General features: G+C 35.0%; 1 protein-coding gene across 1 annotated transcript in view; it reads right to left on the reverse strand.

The window, feature by feature from the left end:
• LOC149088444 (uncharacterized) overlaps nucleotides 1-22817 on the reverse strand; it is a 145343-nt gene that overhangs the window by 42503 nt on the left and 80023 nt on the right. Inside the window, exon 5 of the mRNA XM_089247534.1 lies at nucleotides 5321-5374. Within this exon, the coding sequence (XP_089103660.1) occupies nucleotides 5321-5374 (54 nt within the window). The remainder of the gene's footprint in view (nucleotides 1-5320; nucleotides 5375-22817) is intronic.

A 22817-nucleotide genomic window follows, 5' to 3' on the forward strand; every position in this document is an offset into this window, starting at 1 on the left:
TTGCCAGAATATGAGATGACCATTTTTTTCAGTGTCCCACCAGTTTGAATCTCTTATAAAATGGCCTGTTGATACTTGAATGAGACAGACAGAGAAGGAGAAACAATAATATATTATATATAGTCTAAATATCTAGCGAACTTCTGTGTTCTGAAAAGTTTATTCCCTCTTTTTCAGCTACAAACATCATTTGAAGAATATTTCTGCAGATGAAAAAATGAGTAATCGGCATTTTTTAGATTGGCTATGCGTATGACAGTCTTTCATTATAAGGAACATTGCCGATTAATAACTATCCGGAAAGTTCGCCGATTCCGGGTTTTTTTTGTTTTTGTTTTTCCCTGTTCTTTTCGGTTTTCCAACGCGAATCTCGGACAAAACAAACGGAACTTCTTGTCCAGGAAATGAGAATATTGTCCAGCGAGAACAAACACAACTTCCTCTGGCCATCACTAATAAAAATAAAAGTGCAGGAAGAAAGCATATACATATATTGCGAGCTCTTGTTTTTATATAGGACATTGTAAGGGGGAAGAGACACCTTTTCTATACAAAAAAGAGTGAGGATGTTTTCGTCCTTAATGTTTTTTTTTTCTTCCGTCGATGTCTCGCTGACGTACAATAGTGGATGACGAATGAAGATGGATGGCCTATGCTACTAAGTTTTTTTTTCTAGTATAACCCTCTTTATTTTTTACCCTTTAGCCAACTGGATCTGCCAATAGAAAAAGCTCCTCTACCTTATTATTATTATCAGAATTACACATTGTTTTATCGATACTTAATTTAATTATATAAGTTAATTTCAACAAGTAAACACACATACACAAATATACTTATATACATGAAACAACGATACCTCCGCTTACGAATTTTCGGGATAACGAAGATTTTTGTAATGATTTTTCAGGTTTGGATACAGATTTGCGATTCGGTTAATGATCGCAACACTACAAATTTTCGGGTGAGTTCTTCGAAATTAATGTCATTCACGACTCATGAATTTATGTCAAACTGGATCCTATATTTTTCTTTCAGAAAGAGGGGACATTTCCCGTGAAGTGAATAAGTACGCTAGAGAAAATGTACCATTTTTAAAAAATTCCAGACTTGTGTTTTTATTACAAGTGGCAAGACTTTTGTCATCGAATTTGCGAGTCTAGCCATTCCAGGAGATAATATTTTCCGTCTGTAACGAGAGCCTTGTTCACAAATTGGGTCATGGCGTTTACAAGGGTGGGGCTGACAGGGCCACAGCCCGGAACGATACTTTCTTTTCCCCCACACTACAAAATTACTATAGTGGGGCCTGTTAAAAATCTGTCCAGGATCCCTCCAAAGATGTAGAAACATTTAAAAAATTTCAAACAAATCAATCAATTGTCATTAAGAAAAACGTTCCTTATCAAGATGCAGAGATTTGTTTGAATAGAAGCACCCAATCACCCGTTTAGATGTAGAAACGCTGCTTATATCAAAATCTTGGTTCGTTAGCATCAATGTGTGTATGACATTTTACGTGCCAAGTCGAATTTTTTTTCCGCGGCATTGTAAGTAAAGTTTTGAAATTTTTTTGTTTATATGATATATAAACATATAAACTGGACGTCTTGATAAGTATTTTATTGCAAACCGCACATTTTTGTGTAAATTTTGTGTCAAGTGGTTGATTTTTTTACTTTTGAAAAAAAATACATCCCATTATAACGAACTCCCAGAGACCAAACAATTAATCACTTCGTTATAACGAAATTTAGTGTTATAAAGGAATTCCGGATTTTTACATTGTTCCTACGTAAACTTATCTAGGGGAGGGGATTAAAAAAGTTTTCGTTAAAACGAGATTTTAGCTATAACGGTATTCGACTGTATTATAACCACAATGCATTCATGAAAAATATTTCTCATAACTTAAAGAGCAGTAGAATGCTTGTCTTGAATAAGTAAATAGTAATTTTTTAATACATTTATGCGGAAATATATTACTGTTTTAACTTATTTTCTGAATCTTATCTTTTCTGGAAATACAGTTACGATTTTCGATACATACCTCAAGAGATTCATTGATGAACATATTATTAGAGACAGACTATAGTGAAACATTAATTATAACTAAAATTAATCAAGTACAATTGAATTTTTTTTTGAATTGCTGCAATAGCTTTTATACAGAAAGATGGTCCGAAAGACCAGAAACTAATTTTTTTTGAGAGCTTATTATTTATTGTTTAACAAGTCAGTATATGCAAAACTTCCACTGTTTTATATCATGTCATAGACCAGGGTGGCACAACCTTCTCAGTTCGCGGGCCAGATATATGCGGTATTTCTGCCACTTGCGGCCCAGAAAATTAAATATATATATTTAAAGGGAATTTATTTTAAATTTACATAAGCCATATTTTACGGGACATTCTGTTATTTTGGCCATCCCATCTGTCTTATGAAATGTCCCGTCTTTCCCATTTTTTCTTCAAACCTTTTTGAAATAAGCAACTACAATTATTTTCATGGCTTATTATATTATGATTATCTCAATCCGTAGCACAAAACTATCCATCTCACATATTTGTCAAACTTTCCCTTTTTTTTACACGTTCTGACTTGCTGCAGTCTTCTATATTACGCTGTTAGCGAATTTTCAACAATTTTAGATAGATGGCAACTTCACGTGCCTTCGACAATTTTTTTGATAAATGAAATAATTGGAGATATCCTGTATGGATCACCCGATTTCGGATGTTCTTATGTAAAAAGTATGGTCAGCCCAGATATTTATCGTGTTTCGTGTATTGATACTTTTCTACCGGAACCCTTCACGCGGGCCGGATGGAAACCCTTGGTGGGCCGCATTTGGCCCGCGGGGCAGAGGCTGTACATCCTTGTAATAGTCCCGTGTATTATTGAATCTGAAAGCGTTAAGGCAGTTTTGTAATCGATTTATATAAATTAGTATTTCATTAATTTCATCCACTTGCGGAAAAATTACTAACTGTTAAATTCCAATTCCAAACGTTCCAAATGCATTTATTATTCAGTTATAACACACCCAACATTCACAATTTTCCGACACGTTCTCTCGCATTATCGAATACGGCTTCCACAAAAATTTTATAATTCACAAGCGAATGTAAAATTATTTTCAGTAGGACTTGAGTTTCCGTGTTAATTGTATGGAATTACTGATTCAAGCAGTTTCTGTAAATTCGGGTATGCATATGTATTTATGAGAGATACTCACGCTTTCATAAATAACCCGGCGAACGGAAATCATTTGTTGGCTGTCAAGTCGATTTCGATAATTTCCGGGTGAAGAGGATCACCTTTTTATTCACCCGTAAGATAAACTTTGGCGCATGCTCGTCATTACTAAATTGCCTCGAAGCTTCACAGTTTATATAAAGGACGTATCAATGAATTACACGCGCTAGATACTGATTAGATATAATTTAATCAGGATCATCTGGCATTTCCCAGTTCCCTTAGGACTCCAAGCAAGTTACGCGAACCAATACATATATACAGGACCTCTTCATTTACATTGTTATATTACCCATACACGCATGTATGCACACAAGAGATAAATAGACGTACCCCCCATAGGAAGGTATACGAACACATATAAACGCCGAAAGCGCGTTAGAGCTTTGCCGAACCCATCGAAGCCTCGAGTTCACGTAAGATTCGAATCCGAAACGTAATTTACATCGAATTCGATTATTATTGTATGGTGTATATCAATTAGATGTTAGAATGAATTACATTCCGCAGATTGAGGGTACGTTTCACACGAATTGCCTCGAAATGATATCGGATGATTTCGAAAATAATCGAAATGGACTAAGGTGCACGTCAGTAAAATCTATGAACCCTGTGTATTATATGTGTGTGGTAAATTATAGTTTTATTTTTCATGTAATTTTGATTAGTAATTATTCTTTACCAAGTCAGGAATATATACTGTTGTACGATACGTAGCATTATCAGCCCAGCACCACCGTATGTTTGAAATGGTATCATGGTTGATGGCATCATGTAAACTCCTCCTTCCTCACCCAATACTGACAGTATTTTTTTGATTCATTAGTGTTTATTGCATGACAAAATTCTCTTTAAAAAGAAAAAAATAATGATCAATCAATTGATTTGGGTCGATATCTTTAGTAGGACCATTTGAGTTAGGAACACCTTTATGTACCTCAGATCTTAACTGGGAAAAAAACAATTTAAACCACGTTAAAAATGAGGTGCGTATATGTGTTCCTTCTGGAGAGAAGAGGTTAAAAATACCAGAAGAGTCGACTCTTGTCTTGCTCGTTCCCACCCCTGACAAGAGTTGTCAATCATCCCTCCCAGCCCTTTCACCATAATCTCTTATACACGCAAACCACCGTCTCGGCCGTCTCCGGCCATTTTGGCCAGCGTTTTATGATTGTCAGCGTTTCCAGATGGCTCGCATGTGAATGTTTTATGTATGCTTTAATTTGATGCAAGAATGTAAACCTCAGGGGGTACTAAGTTTCTGCTCGCGAAATGTTAATGGTGCTTCATTGGGTAAGATATTTTTTCTCGTAATAGACGCTTATATCATCAGTCTCTCCGAGACCGCCCGTTCCTTTGGAAAAGAGCGCAAGAAATCTCAATATGGGTTCTCTGAGCGGTCAGTGGGCGTGTCTGTCTGTAAGCACCGTCTACGGCCGCTATGGCCGGTAAAGAGTTAAAGATAATTTTTCACGCACTTTCCGGCAGCTATTGAATGGACTGCAGCCTGTTTGTACAGCTCTAAATAAATTGAACAAACCTACAGCATCTTATTTTATTTCTTCTAAGGGGTTTCTTCCTCGTGTAGTGGCCCAGACCGCACAAAATCTTTTTACTTGGATATGAATCGGTGGTCACATTAATTTGACTCGACTGTGTACAGAAGTAAATATACAACCGGTGTGTACTGTGTGCATATTTTCGTTTGTGAAGGAAAACTACATATACTTCAAAGTTACAGAAGTTTTTCTTTTGAAATTGAAATTATTCATAAGATATTCAATACAGGGGGGGGGGGGTTTCTGAAATCCCATGCACGTACTCAATATACGAATACGTGCACATATGTTATTTTAAAGAAGAAGAAAAACAGCACATATACAGACAAAAAACAACAACAGCATGGAAACACATGAAAATATGTAAGAAAATCTTATTTTTCTAGAGAAAAATCTAATATTCATTCAATTCATAATTCATATCAAGTAAAAATAATTCCGTCGTTGTACAAAACAAAGCAGTGATGTAGGATCTCAAAACCCAAGAACTAATTACTTACCGGTTGGTCCTGGAGGTCCTTGAGGACCTTTAGGGCCTGGAACACCAGGAATACCTGTAATAAATTGAATACTTTTACTAAGTTTCGGAATTCTTGTATTACTCGACTACTCGTTAAAAATTAATTCAATGAAATAATAAACAGCAATAGAGAATCAGAAACGCTTCAAAACTGCGGAAGAACAAATAGTTATGAACAAAAACTATATTACAATATTATTCGAGTCTCGAAACTACGAGGTTCAGAATAATCAGAGTTATTCCTTTGTCCGAGTCGAAATTCCTTTCTCTCTGTTTTACGCCAATAATGAGTTTTCTTTCATTTTGTCTAACTTTCCTTACGAAACACAAAGAATTTCTGTCTTAAAGGGATCTTTACAGAGACTAAAGGGGGGTCTTAACAGGAACTGAATGGGGTCTTGATGCCTAGACTGGATTCTTTGATGGCCTTCCAGGTTAGTCACAGGCTCCTCTATAGTAAATTTATAGTTTACGAAACAAACCCATTCATATTGGCATTCATCGTGGGCATTCACGTCTGCGAGACCTGTCGGTCTCACTTATAAATGGGTCTTGTGTAATTTATTAAGAACAAAACAGGTAGGCTAGTAACCCCTCCTCCTTTATAAAGCCGTTTTGTATTACTTTTGGGTAATCTGAGTTTTCAATAATCCGATGCGATCGTGGTCCTGTTTACCTAAGATTATCGAGACTCTACTTCACACATGCTCAACCCATGACCCGCGGGCCAAATCTGGCCATCAGAGTCATCTGATGTGACCCGCGACCCCAAACGAAATTTCGTAAAAATGAACTAGGCGGCACATATCCAGAGCACTTAAATGACTTGGGGGTCATTCAAGGATTACTTCAGCATCTGAGGGGGGGGGGGGTTTCGGATTTGCTGACTTTTGATGACAAGGAAGGGGGGGGGGTTGAAGTTTGCTTACGTCATCAACCACCCCTTTTCGAAGATATGAAATAATCTAATCTGCTGACAAAATTTTGCTGACAGGGGGTGGGGGGTCAGTGTTTTGCTGACTTTTACTGACAAGGGGTAGGGGAGCGGGTTAAAAATGGCTGAAAGTCTGCTTACTTGAATGGCCCCTTGCTGTGAAGTTCCAAATCACTTATATGATGCGCGATATATTTCTAGATCACTTAAGAGAGCCGCGTTGCACAGTTACCGATACCTCAAATGGTCCGTGGCACATTCCGAGATCACTTAAATCACCCGCACCACGTTTACAGGTAACTGAAGTGACCTGCGGGGCCGTTACAGATCCCTCGATTAAGTGGCCCGCGACACGTTTACAAACGAATGAAATGGTCCACACTCTCCTGAAGGCTGAGCAGCCTTGCTCTATTGCATAATAGAGACAGTTGGTATAAATCAATATTTATTTTGATTGCATACATTCATACACATTTGTAGGAAAATCGACAATAAACACACGTTGTTTCGAAATGAAGTGTTTCTATGCTGAAGAACGATGAATGATTTCGAGTCCTGTATATCTGTATTTATAATTCCGATACTATCCTAACTATATTCTGATACCAATGATTGAGTCCTCCAGTTACTAATACCGTCGTACTTCAATAACTGGTGCGTGCCGGTATTGGTCTCGCCGCACGCTATGTACGGATTCACGATTGACGGATGATAGGTCTGAGTGAATTCAATGCGTTATATGAATGGAAAAGTCAAATAAATACTACATGATATGAATGGATTTAAATTGAATACGTGAATATGGACATATATTGAAATTAATATGAGATGGCGATAACTATTGTATGATATGTACATGTAGATCCACTCAGACATATCATACGTTATCAGATCGGTGGATAGTATGTAATAAGCAGGTTGCTTTTAGAAAATCAATCAATGTTAAATTTTGCTATGTTTAAGCAATGGTAGTTTATATTATCGTATTTCTTTGCCTATCCGCTGTGTTTGTGTTTTTTTTCAATGTTCTTTTTGTTCCTCGGAAAGCGGCGGATAGACCAAAACATTGCGGCAATTCGAATGAACATAACTTATATTGATAAAAATTGTTTTTTCGGGTTCGAAGACCGTCGTCCGTTTGAGTTTGTTCTCAACGTCTCCCCAACACTAGTGGTTGGCATCATCAGGAGAATTGATAAACTGGATCAAAGTCAAGTTTTCCGGAGTCTCAGGTTGTATTTATGCACATAAGTGGCTTGAACTACACTATTGTTTTGCGATTGGTCAGTTGATTCTATGGCTGACAGCGTATTGTAAACAGTTGTTATGCTGGTAGAACCTGATTGGCCGAGAGATGTGGAGTTATCTGATTGGCTGTTGTCATCATTCTGTTGCTGGTTTATCAGTTTATCAATTCTCCTGATGATGCCAACCACTAGTGTTGGGGAGACGTTGAGAACAAACTCAAACGGACGACGGTCTTCGAACCCGAAAAAACAATTTTTATCAAATGATGGCCGCGAAAACCTTATAGACTATAACTTATATTGTTTAGTATATATATCTATGTCACGGTAAATGTGATAAATCGATTATTATACATAATAACCAGTTATTATCCATACTTACCAACAATATTGGTGAGTGATGAATTTCTCTCTTTTATTGGAGAATATTCATTATACACAAGCATCGTCGGTAAATTTCGATAAATGATCAAAAAATCATCACTTGTTTACCTTAGATTATACACAGTACCAAAGCGTCGTTGGTACATTCAATAAATACTGAAAAATTATTATTTTTACCGGGGATTATGCATACAACCCAAGCGTCACTGGTAAATTTGATAAATATCTGAAATTTATCGCCTTTATCTGAGATTATGCATAATACCATAGTGTAATTGTTGAATTTGATATATATTTGTATATCTATGAGAAAAAAAAATCCTTATCGGGATCCCGATAGAATAACAAATTTTACGATCGCATCTCGATATAATGATACAATGCATATATGAATTATCACGTATAGCATATAATGTAGTCGATTAATCATGTTTACCAACGACGCGACGCTTGGGTATTATACGTAAATGAAAGTGATGAGTTTTAGTACTTATTAAATTTACCGATGGCTCTTGGGTACTGCATAATCACGAGTAAAAGGGGTAAATTTATGAAAATTTATCGAACTTGAATGCTTGGCAAGTATGGATAATAACTAGTCATTGTGTAATAACTGGATTTAACACATTTACCATAGCATATACACTTTGAACCACAAATAGCAAGCAGCATTCAAAATATCCTGTATAGTACGCACAGTCAATGACTTGCTAACTTGTTGCTTCCGATTTTGAATGACAGATGGCAGCACTTATCGAACACGTAACACATACACAGCGGCATACACATTCCAGCACAATACATTCCGGCATTCATCAATTGTCACTCTCCGCTATTCGTGCCAAAGTTTAGACAACTGGCTGATGTGAAGATGAGTTCAAGAAAAAAAATTCAACTGTCTCCACTATAAAACTAATCACCGTCCCCTCGTAACTTTCGATGGGATTATAATACATCGACGTAACATCGTATCTAACTAAATATAACTTAATTTAATATAAATAATAATATTATGAATATAAATAATAATATTATGAATATAAATAATAATATTATGAATATAAATAATAATATTATGAATATAAATAATAATATTATGAATATAAATAATAATATTATGAATATAAATAATAATAATATTATAAATATTATTTAATTTAATATATTATTAGTGAATGAATTCATACCGCGTATTTCCAACATAGATAATCTCTTATCAAAGTACTCAATCCCCATTCGTTTCTCTGTTACTGATTCGAAATTTTTCGTCTCCTATTAGATGATGCATCATCAAATATTTGAAGAACTAAGTTGAATTTACACATACTGCGCCTAATAACACAGTTTTCTCAAAGTATCACTTAAGATGCATTCTTATCAACTCTCAACAAACGAGCATGTTAGCTTTCAGATATTTCTTAAAGATCTTTCATGCCAGTGATACGTACGTACGTTATCTGAGAAGAATTTATTTTCTGTGTCATGGATAAAGAATTATTGATCATGTTTTCAATAAGCTTGAAAGTTCTGATACGATATTTTCTTCTTTGTGAAACTTTATTGCCGTGAGCGTTCGATAATATTCTCACTGATCTCGACTGAGATACTCGATTCTTGACAAAGGGTGAGGATAAAGGAAAAAATGTATTGGGGAAGTAAAAGAAAAATTCATCGGGACACAATATTCATTTAATATTGCCCCATAGTATGTATCACATTAGTAAGTACTTCACGTATCGAAGATTTTTCGATACATGGAGAACTAAGTAAAATAATTTAAATCACTCTCTGACGTTGTTTCACATCATATCAACCTCCTATGATCTGGGGAATATTTGAATATACATGTGAAAAACCAGACAAAATGTTGTTGATGTCATTTTCTGACAGCTGCTTAAATTGCACGTGTTCAAAGATTTATAAAATAGCGCCAAATCGAACCAATTGGAAATAATATTCAAGATAAAAACTGTTCAACTTTTCTAAGCAAGATTTTATAAATTTTAGATAACAGTAACACCCGTAAAATTAAGGGTAACTGTATGTTTCACCCCTAACTTAATTTTTTATATATTCTACCTAATTTAAATAAATCCTTACGAATGTTTTTCGTTCCACTAAATTCTTATGTGGCTGTATTGTTTGAATTAAAAATATGCCGGTATATATCACTAATATTTACGTCAACGTTTTTACGAAGGTGAAGCATAAATAGCATAGAGTATAGATATCTCAGAAAATGTGCGTAAAATGGAATTTTCTATTTGCGGAAATAAGAAGAGAAGAAAGAAGACTTTACACAGCAATTAAGTGTTCTATTTTTGTGTAATACAACTAATCCTTAACATCAGTCCCTTAATCCCTTTTGTGTTTACATGTCAAACCAATCTACTTCCTTATTCTCTCTCTCTGTGGACTACTACTACTACGCCGTAAATGCACTTCGCGAACATTTCACCGGGGAGTTTCTACAATTTGATGTACATACGAAAGTGTTGTATATTTGTAAGCATGGCTCTAAACATATTCATGATGTAAAAGTTATGCGTGGTTCGTGTTCGAGAAGTGATACCATCTGTATTTTATATTGGAAGTGGCAATTTTACGTTTTTGGAAGTACAGGCGGCCTTGCTCAATCGGATAGCGGATACCCCGCTTAAACGGATGAAATCCACCGACACCGAAATTTCTCCCATTGAAACAATGTTGAAATCCCTTGCTTAATATGATAATTTCAACGATTTGTCACCGCTAAATCGAATACTACGCTTCACACGTCAACTGCCAATTCACATGAATTACTCTACAATTTTTTTTTTTATTGAATTAAATATTTGGATTTGATGGGAAATATGTTACTGAGAGTTAAGATAAAACATTCGAGGGTAGGTATCTTTCCACGTATGCAAGTTGTCTTCAATCAGTACATTTCATCAGTACATACAACCGCGCTCAACGGGCACTCGCCGGTAGCAGACACCTCCCGTTAACGGACACTTTTCTGATCCCCAGTCCCACGGAACAGGGCTTTAATGTATGTCACTCCTCGTTAGCGGATACGCTCGATAGCGAACAGTAAAATCAGGCAAACTCTAATTTTTTTCCGAACTCTGATTTGTAAATTTTTTTTTTCATAAATTAGGAATTTATCATATTCAACGGTGATTATGTATAATCCCAAGCTCGTATTGGTAAATATGATAATTTGTCAATTAATTACTCGATTAACTGAACATGACTATGGGCCAGGATGTTGGTTCTGAATGGTAATGTTTTTGTTTGAACATGTTGATACGTGTGACGAATGCTAACATAACTGATAAGTTTTGAACGTTTATATATTTTTCACACTTATTTCAATTTAAAATTTCATTTTTATTGCAAAATGTGTAGTGCACGTATCATGTGCGGGAAAAAATAATCAACTGTGCGGTTTAATGAAGAGAACAAGAGGTTATAATTTTTTCCATATTTATCAAACTTTCCGACTTTATTTGGAAATTATGCATAATCACCGGTAAAAGTGATAAATGTAGTGAAATTTAATGAAACTTTCTTTATCAAGACAATTCATGATTATGGTTAACCACCGGTGTGTTATTTTTGCACACAGTAAAAGTAACATATAGGAGGCAATTGCGACCAAACAAAAATGTCCTATAAATGTGAAAGTATAAACGAGGTTCTACTCTATATCGTACCTCCCCGTTAGCGGAAAATTTTTTTTGTCTCATGAGTGTCCGTTATCGAGAGGTTCTGCTGTATAACAATTCAACTGATAAGTGGCACTACCATTCGAAAGAAATCGATCCGAGGATGTATGTATATGTCCTTGTTTGTTGAGAACTAAGAATTTGTCAATTCATAAAACAATTCATGGAAACTACTACTTTTATTCGTAAATACAGTGTTTGATACATCCGAACGTAGTAAGACTGCATTAATCTCTAGGAAATATTGATTAATGCTGTTCAGGCTCGGATATATGGGGGGGGGGGCAACTGGAATGCGTATATGATAATATTACATTCAATAAATCCGTTGAAAATTACTTGTATTAACATTTTTCATTAAATAACAAATTCAAGAAATCATTAGACTAAAAAACGGAAAGACTGGGACATTTTTTTCAAAAAAGTCGGGATGGAGAAAAATACAGAGAAAATCGGGACTATCCGGGGAACATATGGGACAAAATGCAGGACGTATGGTCAATGCACGTATGGTCAATGCATTCCACAACAATTTGAAGGGGAAGGGGAATCACTCCTCCCAACAGATAGCTCTAGATCTGCCCCTCACGCTGTGTCTTTAACATTGAAAGTGCGAAACCACAGAAGAGAGAAGACATATTGTAAATCTGTAGAAATATTTTTCGAGAGGCAGTACCACTTGTCAGCAAGCTCTCTTTTGTACTGTTTCTTTTTATTCAATAAAAAAGTGCATCATCAGTAATGCCAGTTGTTTGCATTTGGTGGTGAATATCCACCGTCTTTTATTAAATACACTCAAACCTGTTTTTGTACGATCTTTTTTGTGCGATTTTTTTTGTGCGGTATATGAAAATTTCAATCAAATTAGAACATAATTGACGAAGTTATCAATAAAAAAAAAATTAGTAGGTTTGATCGGCCATTTAGTTTTTTCGATTTCTGATATTTCATCACATAAGTATTGCGTCAGCCAATTACATTATATATCTATTGAAGTATATAATCGCATTATTTAATTGACGTAATTCAAAGTGCTTTCATATTCCTGGACCATTAAGAGAAGCCATCATTTCAAAGCGTAAATTGAAGAGAAATTTATTATTTTTTCCATTTAGATATAAAGTTTTAGGATTTTTATTTTATTTTTCGACATAATCCCTGAAAATGAATACGGGAAAAAACAAAGCGAAGAGAAAGGCAATTTCCTTAGAAACTAAGACTACGATTTCAAAACAAATAGCAGAAGGTGAAGGATCCACAGCTCTTGGTAAAGAATTTTGGATTAGTTGAATCCACTATAAGAGGCATTACAAAAACGTTTTGTATGTGTAAAACAATTACATATGTAAATAAAATATTTAAAAATGTTCGCATGTGTATTTTCTCAATCAGATTCCAAAAGGTTTGGCGAGATACCAAGTATCTGCCAAGCAGGGCCGCAACTAGGGGGGTGCAGGCTCTGTACTAGAGGGGGCGCAAATTTCACTCTTTAATCTCTCCTTCAATATTATGAGGGGGAGCTAAAATTCATTTTGTTGCCCCGGCTGACTTAGTTACGGCCCTGCTGCCAAGCCTCGTGTCTTGATTTCATTTAAAAAGCAATTCTTAGTCATGCCGTAAGGTTTTGAGTTATTTTCTACGTGAGACTTTTTTTATGTGGTCCTTATCCACCGCACAAAAACAGGTTTGAGTGTATTGTTTATTTCAGAAGATTTTTTAAAAACAGGATCTAGTTCTTCGATTGTTTTTTTTTTTTTGAAGAAAAGGTAAAACGTATATGTATAAATTTAAATTTTGTGACATATATATATAAGAACAAGCTTGGCCATACGTCGCATAGCATAGCGTAAACTGGTTGGAAGATTTCTTTCTTGTGTAAATGTCGAGAACCTTCTCGCGTATGTCATCTTTTCAAAACAATTTAATGTTGCCGCGAAATTATTTCCGAAAACTAATTATCGGAATTTTTTTTTTTGTTTTCAAGGAGTTTATGTTTTCCCCTTTATTCTTTTACAAAATGAAAAACATATTTACAAAAGATCCTCTTTTACTTCAAGTTTCAGGTTACGGATTAATTTTTCGTACGAGAGGAAGGATATCAAGTTTTTTGAAAATTACTTTTTTTCATTGAGAGTAAAAAAAAGTAGTTCTCTTCAAGGCATATTATTTTTCAAAGCTTTGCGTATTAAAACTATTGGAAAAATAGGTCTTTTGAGTTGATATTAGGGAATTAATTCATTCCGAATAAGTTCAATATATTCTAAGTGATTATTATTTTGTAGAGCACAAATGTACAGGCATACACGCATAAATTGCCAAAATCTTATTAAATGAATAATTTTTGAAATTTTGTTTTTTTCGTAAACCAGTACTACTAAAATGTAGATAGCGTTAAGAAATTATTTTTACAACATTCGGTTCTTGATGAAAAATTTAGATAAGTTTAAATGTTCTGTTTATACATAATTGGGGAATTCATTTCACCATGTATTGATGGAAAATTTATTTTCCTATGCATTATTGGGAAACTTTTTTCTAAGCATCACTCAGCCACTTTCGTTTTTTGAACAGCATTAAGCAATTAATGGTTCGAGCATTACTGAGCAATCTTCGTTTCCTACATATTATGAGCAAATTTGATTTCTTAAATATTGTGAGGAAATTCAATTTTAATTTCTCATGTATTACTGAGCAATTTATTTTACTATGTATTACTTTATGTTAGAGAAATTATTTCCCTAAGCATTAATTATAAATTTAAAGATCCCTTACTTCACTGAGCAAATTTAATTCATCAAGCCATTAATGAGCAATTCATTTCCCCATGTGGGTCATTTTTAATTTACTATGCATTATTGAGAAATTATTTTCCTATGCAATATTGAACAATTTTAATTTCTTACGTATTAGTGAACAATTTGTTTTTAATTCCCCATGTAAGTAAATTTCAAATAACTGCATTTAATTTTCCATCAGTACCAATAACGTGTTGCTTCTTTTCTCATTATTTCTCTTTTCTTCGCCTCTCGATTCCCTCTGTATGATTGAATAATTTTAATTTCAAAACCGATATTGACAATTTATTTTTCAGACAGTATTGAACAGTTTCAATATCAAAAGCCTTATTTAGCAATTTTAACATCAAAAGCATCATTGAGTGATTTTACTATCAAAAAAATTTTTAACCAATTTTAACTTACCATGTACAACTGATTGCTTTTAATTTCCTATGTTTTACCGAGTGATTTTAATTAGCTATCTGTTACTGAGCAGATAATTTAGGCGTAGATAACTCTTTCGGTACCATATATATACAGTAGCGTATGAATTCGCCAAACTCAAACCATCGCAAAAATTAATTTAACGTTTTTCGAATCGTAAACTGAATTCAATGCCTTTCTAATACAGGGAAACACATTCATCGTGATTGTAGAGATTATTTTATGCGATAAGAGCTGCAATTTTAAAATCATGTTTTTCAAGTCATTCAAATAAAAGTCACCACTTATTTGGATATCATTAAAAGTATGAGATTTTTATACATTTCGCTGCTTCCGGAAAGTCAGAATTTTTAACACCAATGAGTTTCAATAATTCATTCATGTTCCTGTGTCTCTGGTGTACGCTGAAGCAGTTTCTACAATGCGGGTTTCGATGCAAGCAAATGAGCAAGTACAACCAAATATTTTCTTTTTTCTTCTCAATAAGCTCCGACAGCATTCCACGCTCAATCAACGCAAAACTACACACGTTCGCAAAAGATGCGAGTACATACGAACAACATGTCTTCTATCTGAATCACGAGAGAGAGAGAGAGAGAGAGAGATCCTCTCACAAAAATAAGGAGTGACTGCGGTCATCAGTACTGAAAACGTGTTGCTTCTTTGCACTTCCACAGCATCACTTCGTTATCGGTTTCCATTAGCACAGGTTCCACTAACGTTGCGAGAAGGCATCAAGGGTTTAGGTAGGAAGTAGCAACAAGAACATCAACAACGTACGTACGTATTCGGCTATCTAGTATTTGTCTTCTTCTGAATAAGGTAAAAGAAGAAAGTGCATTTGTCTAAAGCATTTATTATGTTCCGTCGTTAGCCATAAGTACGTGAACAGAGTAGGAGGAAAAATGTACAGGTTTCCTGCGAACAAGAAATCGTATTGATTCGGTACAAAGTGGAGTCAACACTGCTTATTAGAATCACGCATAACGCTACAGTTCGAATATTGTTATCACTTTTCCAAAAAACAGAACAAACCAATATCATAACATGGGGAAAATTCGTTTACGGTTATCATGACTTCAGGTTACGTTAACTTTCTTTTTCAGTCGAAAATTCATTTTGTGCATTTTGAAGCTAACATTTAACTATTTCTTTCATTTATTCTAAATTCTCATCAGTTCTGAAGCATTTTTGCGTTTATTCCGAATTTCGTTATTTTCATTTTCTGAATTTTCCATCACCTCATTCTCATAGAAGAAAGTAATAGGGGCTAGGGGGAGAAGGGGCTTTTATATCCCCGGGCCCCGTATCGGCTGCAGGAGACCCCGGTTCTAAATTTTCGCTATTTACACGTTTTATCACACGGGGACTGTATAGAAAGTTTATTATTTTTATTTTTTATGTATACGACTCCCCCCCCCCCAGAAAATATTAAAATATAAATAAACAGCATGTCATTTGAAAACTTTTCGAAATTGGAAGTATACTTCTAATGACATTGGTGGCCGAGAAAGTCCAGTCGACAGACAATGAATCGCCCTGTATACCGTGGTTTTTGGATGTAAGGCATTATTTTATCTTCCATCAGAATCCAAAAATAATTAAAAGAAAGAGAAATGATATCCCGAAATTCATAGAAACTAAATTCCACATTCGAAAATAATTTCTTTCTCAGTATAGGAATATATTATTTCAAAATTCAAATTTACAGAGACATCTATACGAGAGAATTTCTATTATTCATTACTTCACATTATAATAACGAATATATATATCACTCTTCCGAAAATATCTTCTAAAATTCATGAATAATTTATAGACAATAATTAATAATCCATGAGGGGTGATATAAATGCGCTAGAATTCTGTTGACGAATGCACATACTTTCGCGGATACTTTTCTCACATTTGTGTCTATTGTAAATAATGTTACGAGTGTATATATATATGTATCGATGAGCGTATATATATAATAGGTATACATACGAAGAGAGTAACAACATCACATGCAGATGTTACTTTTCTCCGCGATTTGCAACAAACACGATCCATCCATCTCAAAAGTGTCTGGAATTCTGAATAGGTTTGTGGTTATTTGAATGGTTCCCTTTCGATATTGAATATCAAACAGATTCGTGTCTGAAATATCGAAACTTCAATCTCTGTTAATTAATTCTCAACGAACACCAATTTGCCGTCCAGTGGGAGCGAGTGCATATTATGGATGAATATACGGGGTGCATAGCAAACAGGGGATATGACATTTTACTGTAGAACCGTTGATCCTAGAGGTGTACTTCCAAATAGAAAAAAAAGTTTCCAAATACGGTGTAGTATTCAGGTATATCATTCATGTTTCAAGGGGTTGTATAGTTATTGAAATCAGAAAATTAACTTTTTAAACAGTCCCCGTGGCTCCCAAAAATTCAATTACAGAGTTTTTGTGCTGTCTCTCTTGATGCCAACAATGAAAAATTCTGTGATTTTAAGTGGAATATTCATAGAGATATTCGAATTCTGAAAACGGAGGAAATTTGGAGAAAAACAGCGTTAAATGCGGAAAAACCGTTTTACCTGCTTTTAACGCTGTTCTTTTTTTTTCCCAAATTTCTTCCTTTTTTCGAATTAGAATATCTCAGCGAATGTTGCACTTAGAAACGTGGATTTTTTTTTGTTGATGTCAAGAGACAACAATTTTCAGAGCGCAAAAATTTTCTAATTGGATTTTGGGGCACACGGGGACTATATAAAAAGTTATTTTTTTATTTTAATAACTATACAACCCCTTGAAACATGAATGACATACCTGGATACTACACTCCCAGCAGCGACCGGAGGAATTACTTCGTTAAAACGAAATTTCCTTATGAAGGAATTCCAGGTTACCTAGCATTGTTCCTATGTAAACTTATTTGGGGGATTAGAAAAGTGTTCGTTAAAACGAGATTTTCGCTATAACGGCATTCGTTAAAACGGATTTGATTGTATCATGTACTCTAACACATAGTATACCAAACTTTTTATTTTCCATCGCCCCCTTCTTCAAAACTTTTTTCGCCCGCCAACTCAAGTAAACCCATATGATCCTGTTAAATCAGTAAGGTTCTATCGTCCCCTTGGACCATATCATCGCCCACCAGAGGGCGATATTTCCCACTTTGGGAAACACTACTCTAAAATGTACTCAAAAATTCTAAATGTATAATAAGACGTCCTGAATTTCGCGGCGTGATTTGTCCGTTATATTAAATAGAACATGTACCAAGAACGGAATGACTTTCTATCATTTCAACAATTTGTACGCATAAAAGTCTAAGGTGTGGACGACGGTTGAATGACGAAATTTCTAAGAACACACGGAATTACATTGGGTTTTTGGGGATGTTAGGCCATGGACGAAGATTTCCCATTCCTTACGTTTCACCTGTACCTGTAACAAATAATCTTCAGGTGTTATATACGTAAGCCACCGAGACTCTGGCAAAAACATGTTATATTTTGATGGGTTGATATAGTGCGGTTGACCACCAAAGCACTTACACGTAGGGACACGATGATTTTCAAAAATGGGGAAGCATTCATCTCTGAATTTTGACACGGAAGGCTGGCATCGTCCGTCGTTGAACCAGACTGACACTTATTCAAACCCAATCACGATATTACGCTTAAAGGAGGTAGCTCCCGTATGGTGGCTTCGGAGCTGGGGATGCGATCTTTGCTACCAGATAAGTGGAAAATTTATAAAGAATGGGAAAAAGTTAAACGACTAAATTGCCCGTGTTTCACTATATTGTCATGGAGTATAAAAATCCGTGAGTTTTCCAGGTGTGGCTTAGGGTCCATTCAAGTTTTTTTTAAGCAGATTTTTAGCCATTTTCGACCCCCCCCCCCCGTCAGAAAAATTTCGTCAGCAGCTGAGAATATCATATCTTTTAGAATTTTCATATCTTCAAAAAGGGGTGGTTGATGACGTAAGCGACCTTCAAACCCCCTTCCCTCCCTCGTCATCGAAAGTCAGAAAATCTGAAACCTCCCCCCCTCGATGCTGACGCAATACTTGCATGACCCCTTATACGCAAGAGTGATGCCACTGGTGTGGTCCGCGAAACTGCAGCTGACCATTGTTGGCCATCGAACAGAGAGAGTTTACTAACACTAACAAATTCCTGGACGGATCATGCTGATAACTAACATGAATACATGAGGATCACGTTATTATTATTATATTAATGGTCCAAGGACCGATCCTTGTGGGACTCCTTTCAATACATTTTTGAATGTGCTGATTTCACCATTTATTATGGCAGCTTGTTTCCTGTTATAGTAATATGTTTTAAACCAATTTAGAACATTACTTCGTATGCCTGCTGAGAAGAGTTTTTTGTTAGAATATCTAAATCAACATAATCGAATGCTCGTTTTAAGTCTAAGGAAACTGTAATGGAATATTTGTTGTCATTAAATCCGCTGTTTAAATGATTACTTAATTCAATGGCAGCCATTTCTGTGGTTTTTTTTTTTTTTGGAAACTGTATTGGTTAAAAAAGTTTTTGTTATTCAAAAAGCTGATAAGTTGTTTTTCAATACATATTTCTATTATTTTTTTTTTAAAAAACTGAAAGAATGAATATTGGTGTATAAGTCACCAAATCATTTATATTACCTGCTTTAAAAATTGGGTGTACAAGAGCTAATTTTAATTCTTCATAAAATAATCCATTTGTTATTGATTTGTCGACAATGTTTTTAACAATATCAAAGTGATAAAAGGAGATGATTTTAAGCATTTTAGGGGCTAATTTGTCGTATCCACTTTCTTTATTATATTATAATTCTGTTATTTTATTCCTTTTAACGTTTCATTAGAAGTTTCTGAGTAAAACATAAAACCAATAGAATTATTGACGATACTATCCTGTATTACTCAATGGCACAATTTGTAATTTCTTCCGTATCAACTAAATTTCTTCTAATAAAGTGATTACTAAAACATTTAGCCATATCTTTAGGATAGGTTTTTTGAGTTTCGGTTTTACAGAAACTTCATAAATTCGGTTTTTTTTTCTTTAAAACTTGACGCACTTTTTTCCGATAATCGATTATACACCATAACTGGAAAACAGTACAAGATAGAATAGGGTTCCATGTTCCACCTGGATTCGTCTAACACCCCATTTCGTTTGTCAGAACAGGTCACGGCTATAATTTAATATACTTTGATTTGCTGTTGCAATTATGGTATTTATCTGTCCATGGAAATACTCACTCCAACTCTGACATGTTTATCTATTTTATTCAAAAACGTGCGCTAAGAATCAGAAATGACGTTCCATAAAATGTTTTATTTATGCCCAAAATGCTCCATCTGTGTATCGTGTTCACCGGAATCCGTTTAAGACGTGAAATAGCTGCATATCTATCATTTTTATGAGTAATATTTCCGAAAGAATAAAGTTTATATATAACCAGAAAAAAATAAATAAATAAAGGAAGAGAAGAGGGGAAAAAGAGAGTCATCTTTAGCGAATATTCTTTTCCCGGGAATAGAACCACATTTCCTGGAAGAAATATATTTTACTGCTTCGAAGTAAACTGCGACACTCAACGAGACGTGTGACCTCGGTCCAGATCTCGCCTTGGCTTCCCTTCCTGCCTCGTTGCCTTCAGGACTTTGGGACGATTCCTGAAGCGCGTATATCTCCGCTCGGGCGAAAGTTATGACCAGGGAGTTCCGTCATTTCGGTAGTGGACACCTCACCCCCGCTTTTTTTCCCCTGCTGTGTCCGGGTCATTTTTTATTCCGTTATATTATTTCGTTCTTTTCGATCCCATATACTTTGAGAAAACGGTTTTCCAAAGCACATGGAAACAACTGGCATCGGTTTTCAGATGTTACTGTTTTATGCACAAGTTCAGAGAAAATACGATACATGTCATGGGGATAGCCAAAAAAAAAAGGTGTTTTTCTCTTTGGAATTGTATAACAGGAGAATTTTATCTTGAACTATATATATGTTACTGCCAAAGCCCGAAGTTGGCCATTTCGCGAAGGGCCGACCCAGCCAATGTCCGCAATTTGTGATTTCGCCGAGCTTTAGCCGGCCCCTATATATCGATCAGTATACATCCCTATATCGATCCCTGTGATTCGGAGTCATAGCCGCGTTGGCGTATTTTTTGTGTGATAATTATGGTCATTTATAATTGTATGACAACCCTAACGATCAAAGGAATCTGAATATCGATATCTTAGCCATACATACATAGGGATGTATAAGGATCGAGATATAGGGGCCTGACAAAGCCCGGCAAAAGGCCGAATTTCGGACATTGGTTACTACTACTGCTACTAAACCACACATGCACCTCACCTCGTCCATATTCCTCTGCGGAAATGTGCGCGCTCGTGTGTGTGTGTGTGGGTGAACCTTCCGTGAAGTTTGTTTCTATGTAATATTTGTTATGTGGAGTTATAATCATTTTTTTGGTGGGGGGGGGGAGCAGTTCCTCCCCCAAAATGTTTTTTTTAAATTCAAATCAACTTCCTTCAATTTTTTAGAAAAAAATTATGAATCTGGCATCCTATATAAAACTAGCAGTAATACCTGGCACCCGGGATTTCTTCAAATACTATGAGCATTAAAAAAGTGACAAACCATTGTTTCGGAAACAAGGTAATAAAAGTAGACATTCCAGAAGTCGTTGTTGCTGAACAGTTTTTTTGTGACCCTAATAGGCATTTGCCTCAAGTGGGGGATATGTTTGGTGAACGTATAGAGAACATGCACCCAGAAAGACACACAGAAAATCGACTAGGCCTATTTCGTTCTATCTGTGAGTGAAATTTGAACTTTCGTATATTTACCAAAAAGAACTCTAGGCCATGATAAGTTATCTTAGTGCAAACCGCAATTTTTTTTTCAGTAAATCACTTGATTTGTTGTTAATTTTATATTTATTCTTTTGAGATGCTGTCTTTGCGCGATGTCATTTTGTACTGGATATAGGATAATGAAATTCAAAGAAATCATTCAACAAAAGAAATTTCTAAAGAAAAAAACCAGATTTCCGTAGTTTTTCAAGATCAGTCGTAGCTCCGTGTTTTATGGTAGAAATACTAGGAGTTATACAGAAATTCAGTAGTAGTTGGCAAGTATGAATATGTATTTTGTCGGGGGTGCTCAACCTTCTCCCAGCAGCGACCCAAAATCAACAGCACGAGCAACTTCTCGAACAATTCGGTCTGTTTTTAGTTTAAAAATTCTTATTAAATATTTCTGATTGACAAAATGTTATTTTTGGAATTAGTGAAGCCAGTTCATAGAGTCTGTAACAAGGCCCGAGCCCCGAATCAAACTGAGGTTCCGAAATCATTGAAAGCTTCCACTAATGTTAAAATTACTTCCTTCATAAATTCTGAATTATTTTTGATTCTGTGATAATTCTTCTTACTCATTTTCAGTTCTTATTAATTTTCACACTATTTTTAATTAACTTTCATGATGTTTTTCATTATAATTTTGAAATAATTTTTTTTATCAATTCCGGAACCATTTTCAATTAATTATAGGGGTTTTTTTTACATTGGATAACATAATTTTTCCTTCATTAATTTCAAGTTTCGGAATAATGTTGCTTTTCCATTAATTTCTAAACCAACGCAACTTTACCGCACACAAACTCAATCATATATTGCAATTTCCAACTAGTGAAAAATGAAGGCGCCATCTATCGGCGGTGGATAGATGGCGTCAAAGACTGAACTTTCATGCATGTTTGCTTAATGTATTCATTATTTCATATGTTTGAATACAAGAATGAGTTTTTCTCATGTTAAAAACCCGCATCAAAACTGGGTTAAACTGTCAAAACTAATTTAGACTGTTAAAAACCAAAAATAATTATTTTTTAATAATAATTCTTGGTGCGATGTAATGCATATTTTGCCGATTAAAGTGTTTTATTTTTAAACATGAAT

The sequence above is a fragment of the Pholcus phalangioides genome, unplaced genomic scaffold (assembly GCF_987345545.1).
Source record: "Pholcus phalangioides strain wild (caught in Gottingen) unplaced genomic scaffold, Ppha-v1.0 ptg000003l_1, whole genome shotgun sequence".
NCBI lineage: Eukaryota > Metazoa > Arthropoda > Arachnida > Araneae > Pholcidae > Pholcus > Pholcus phalangioides.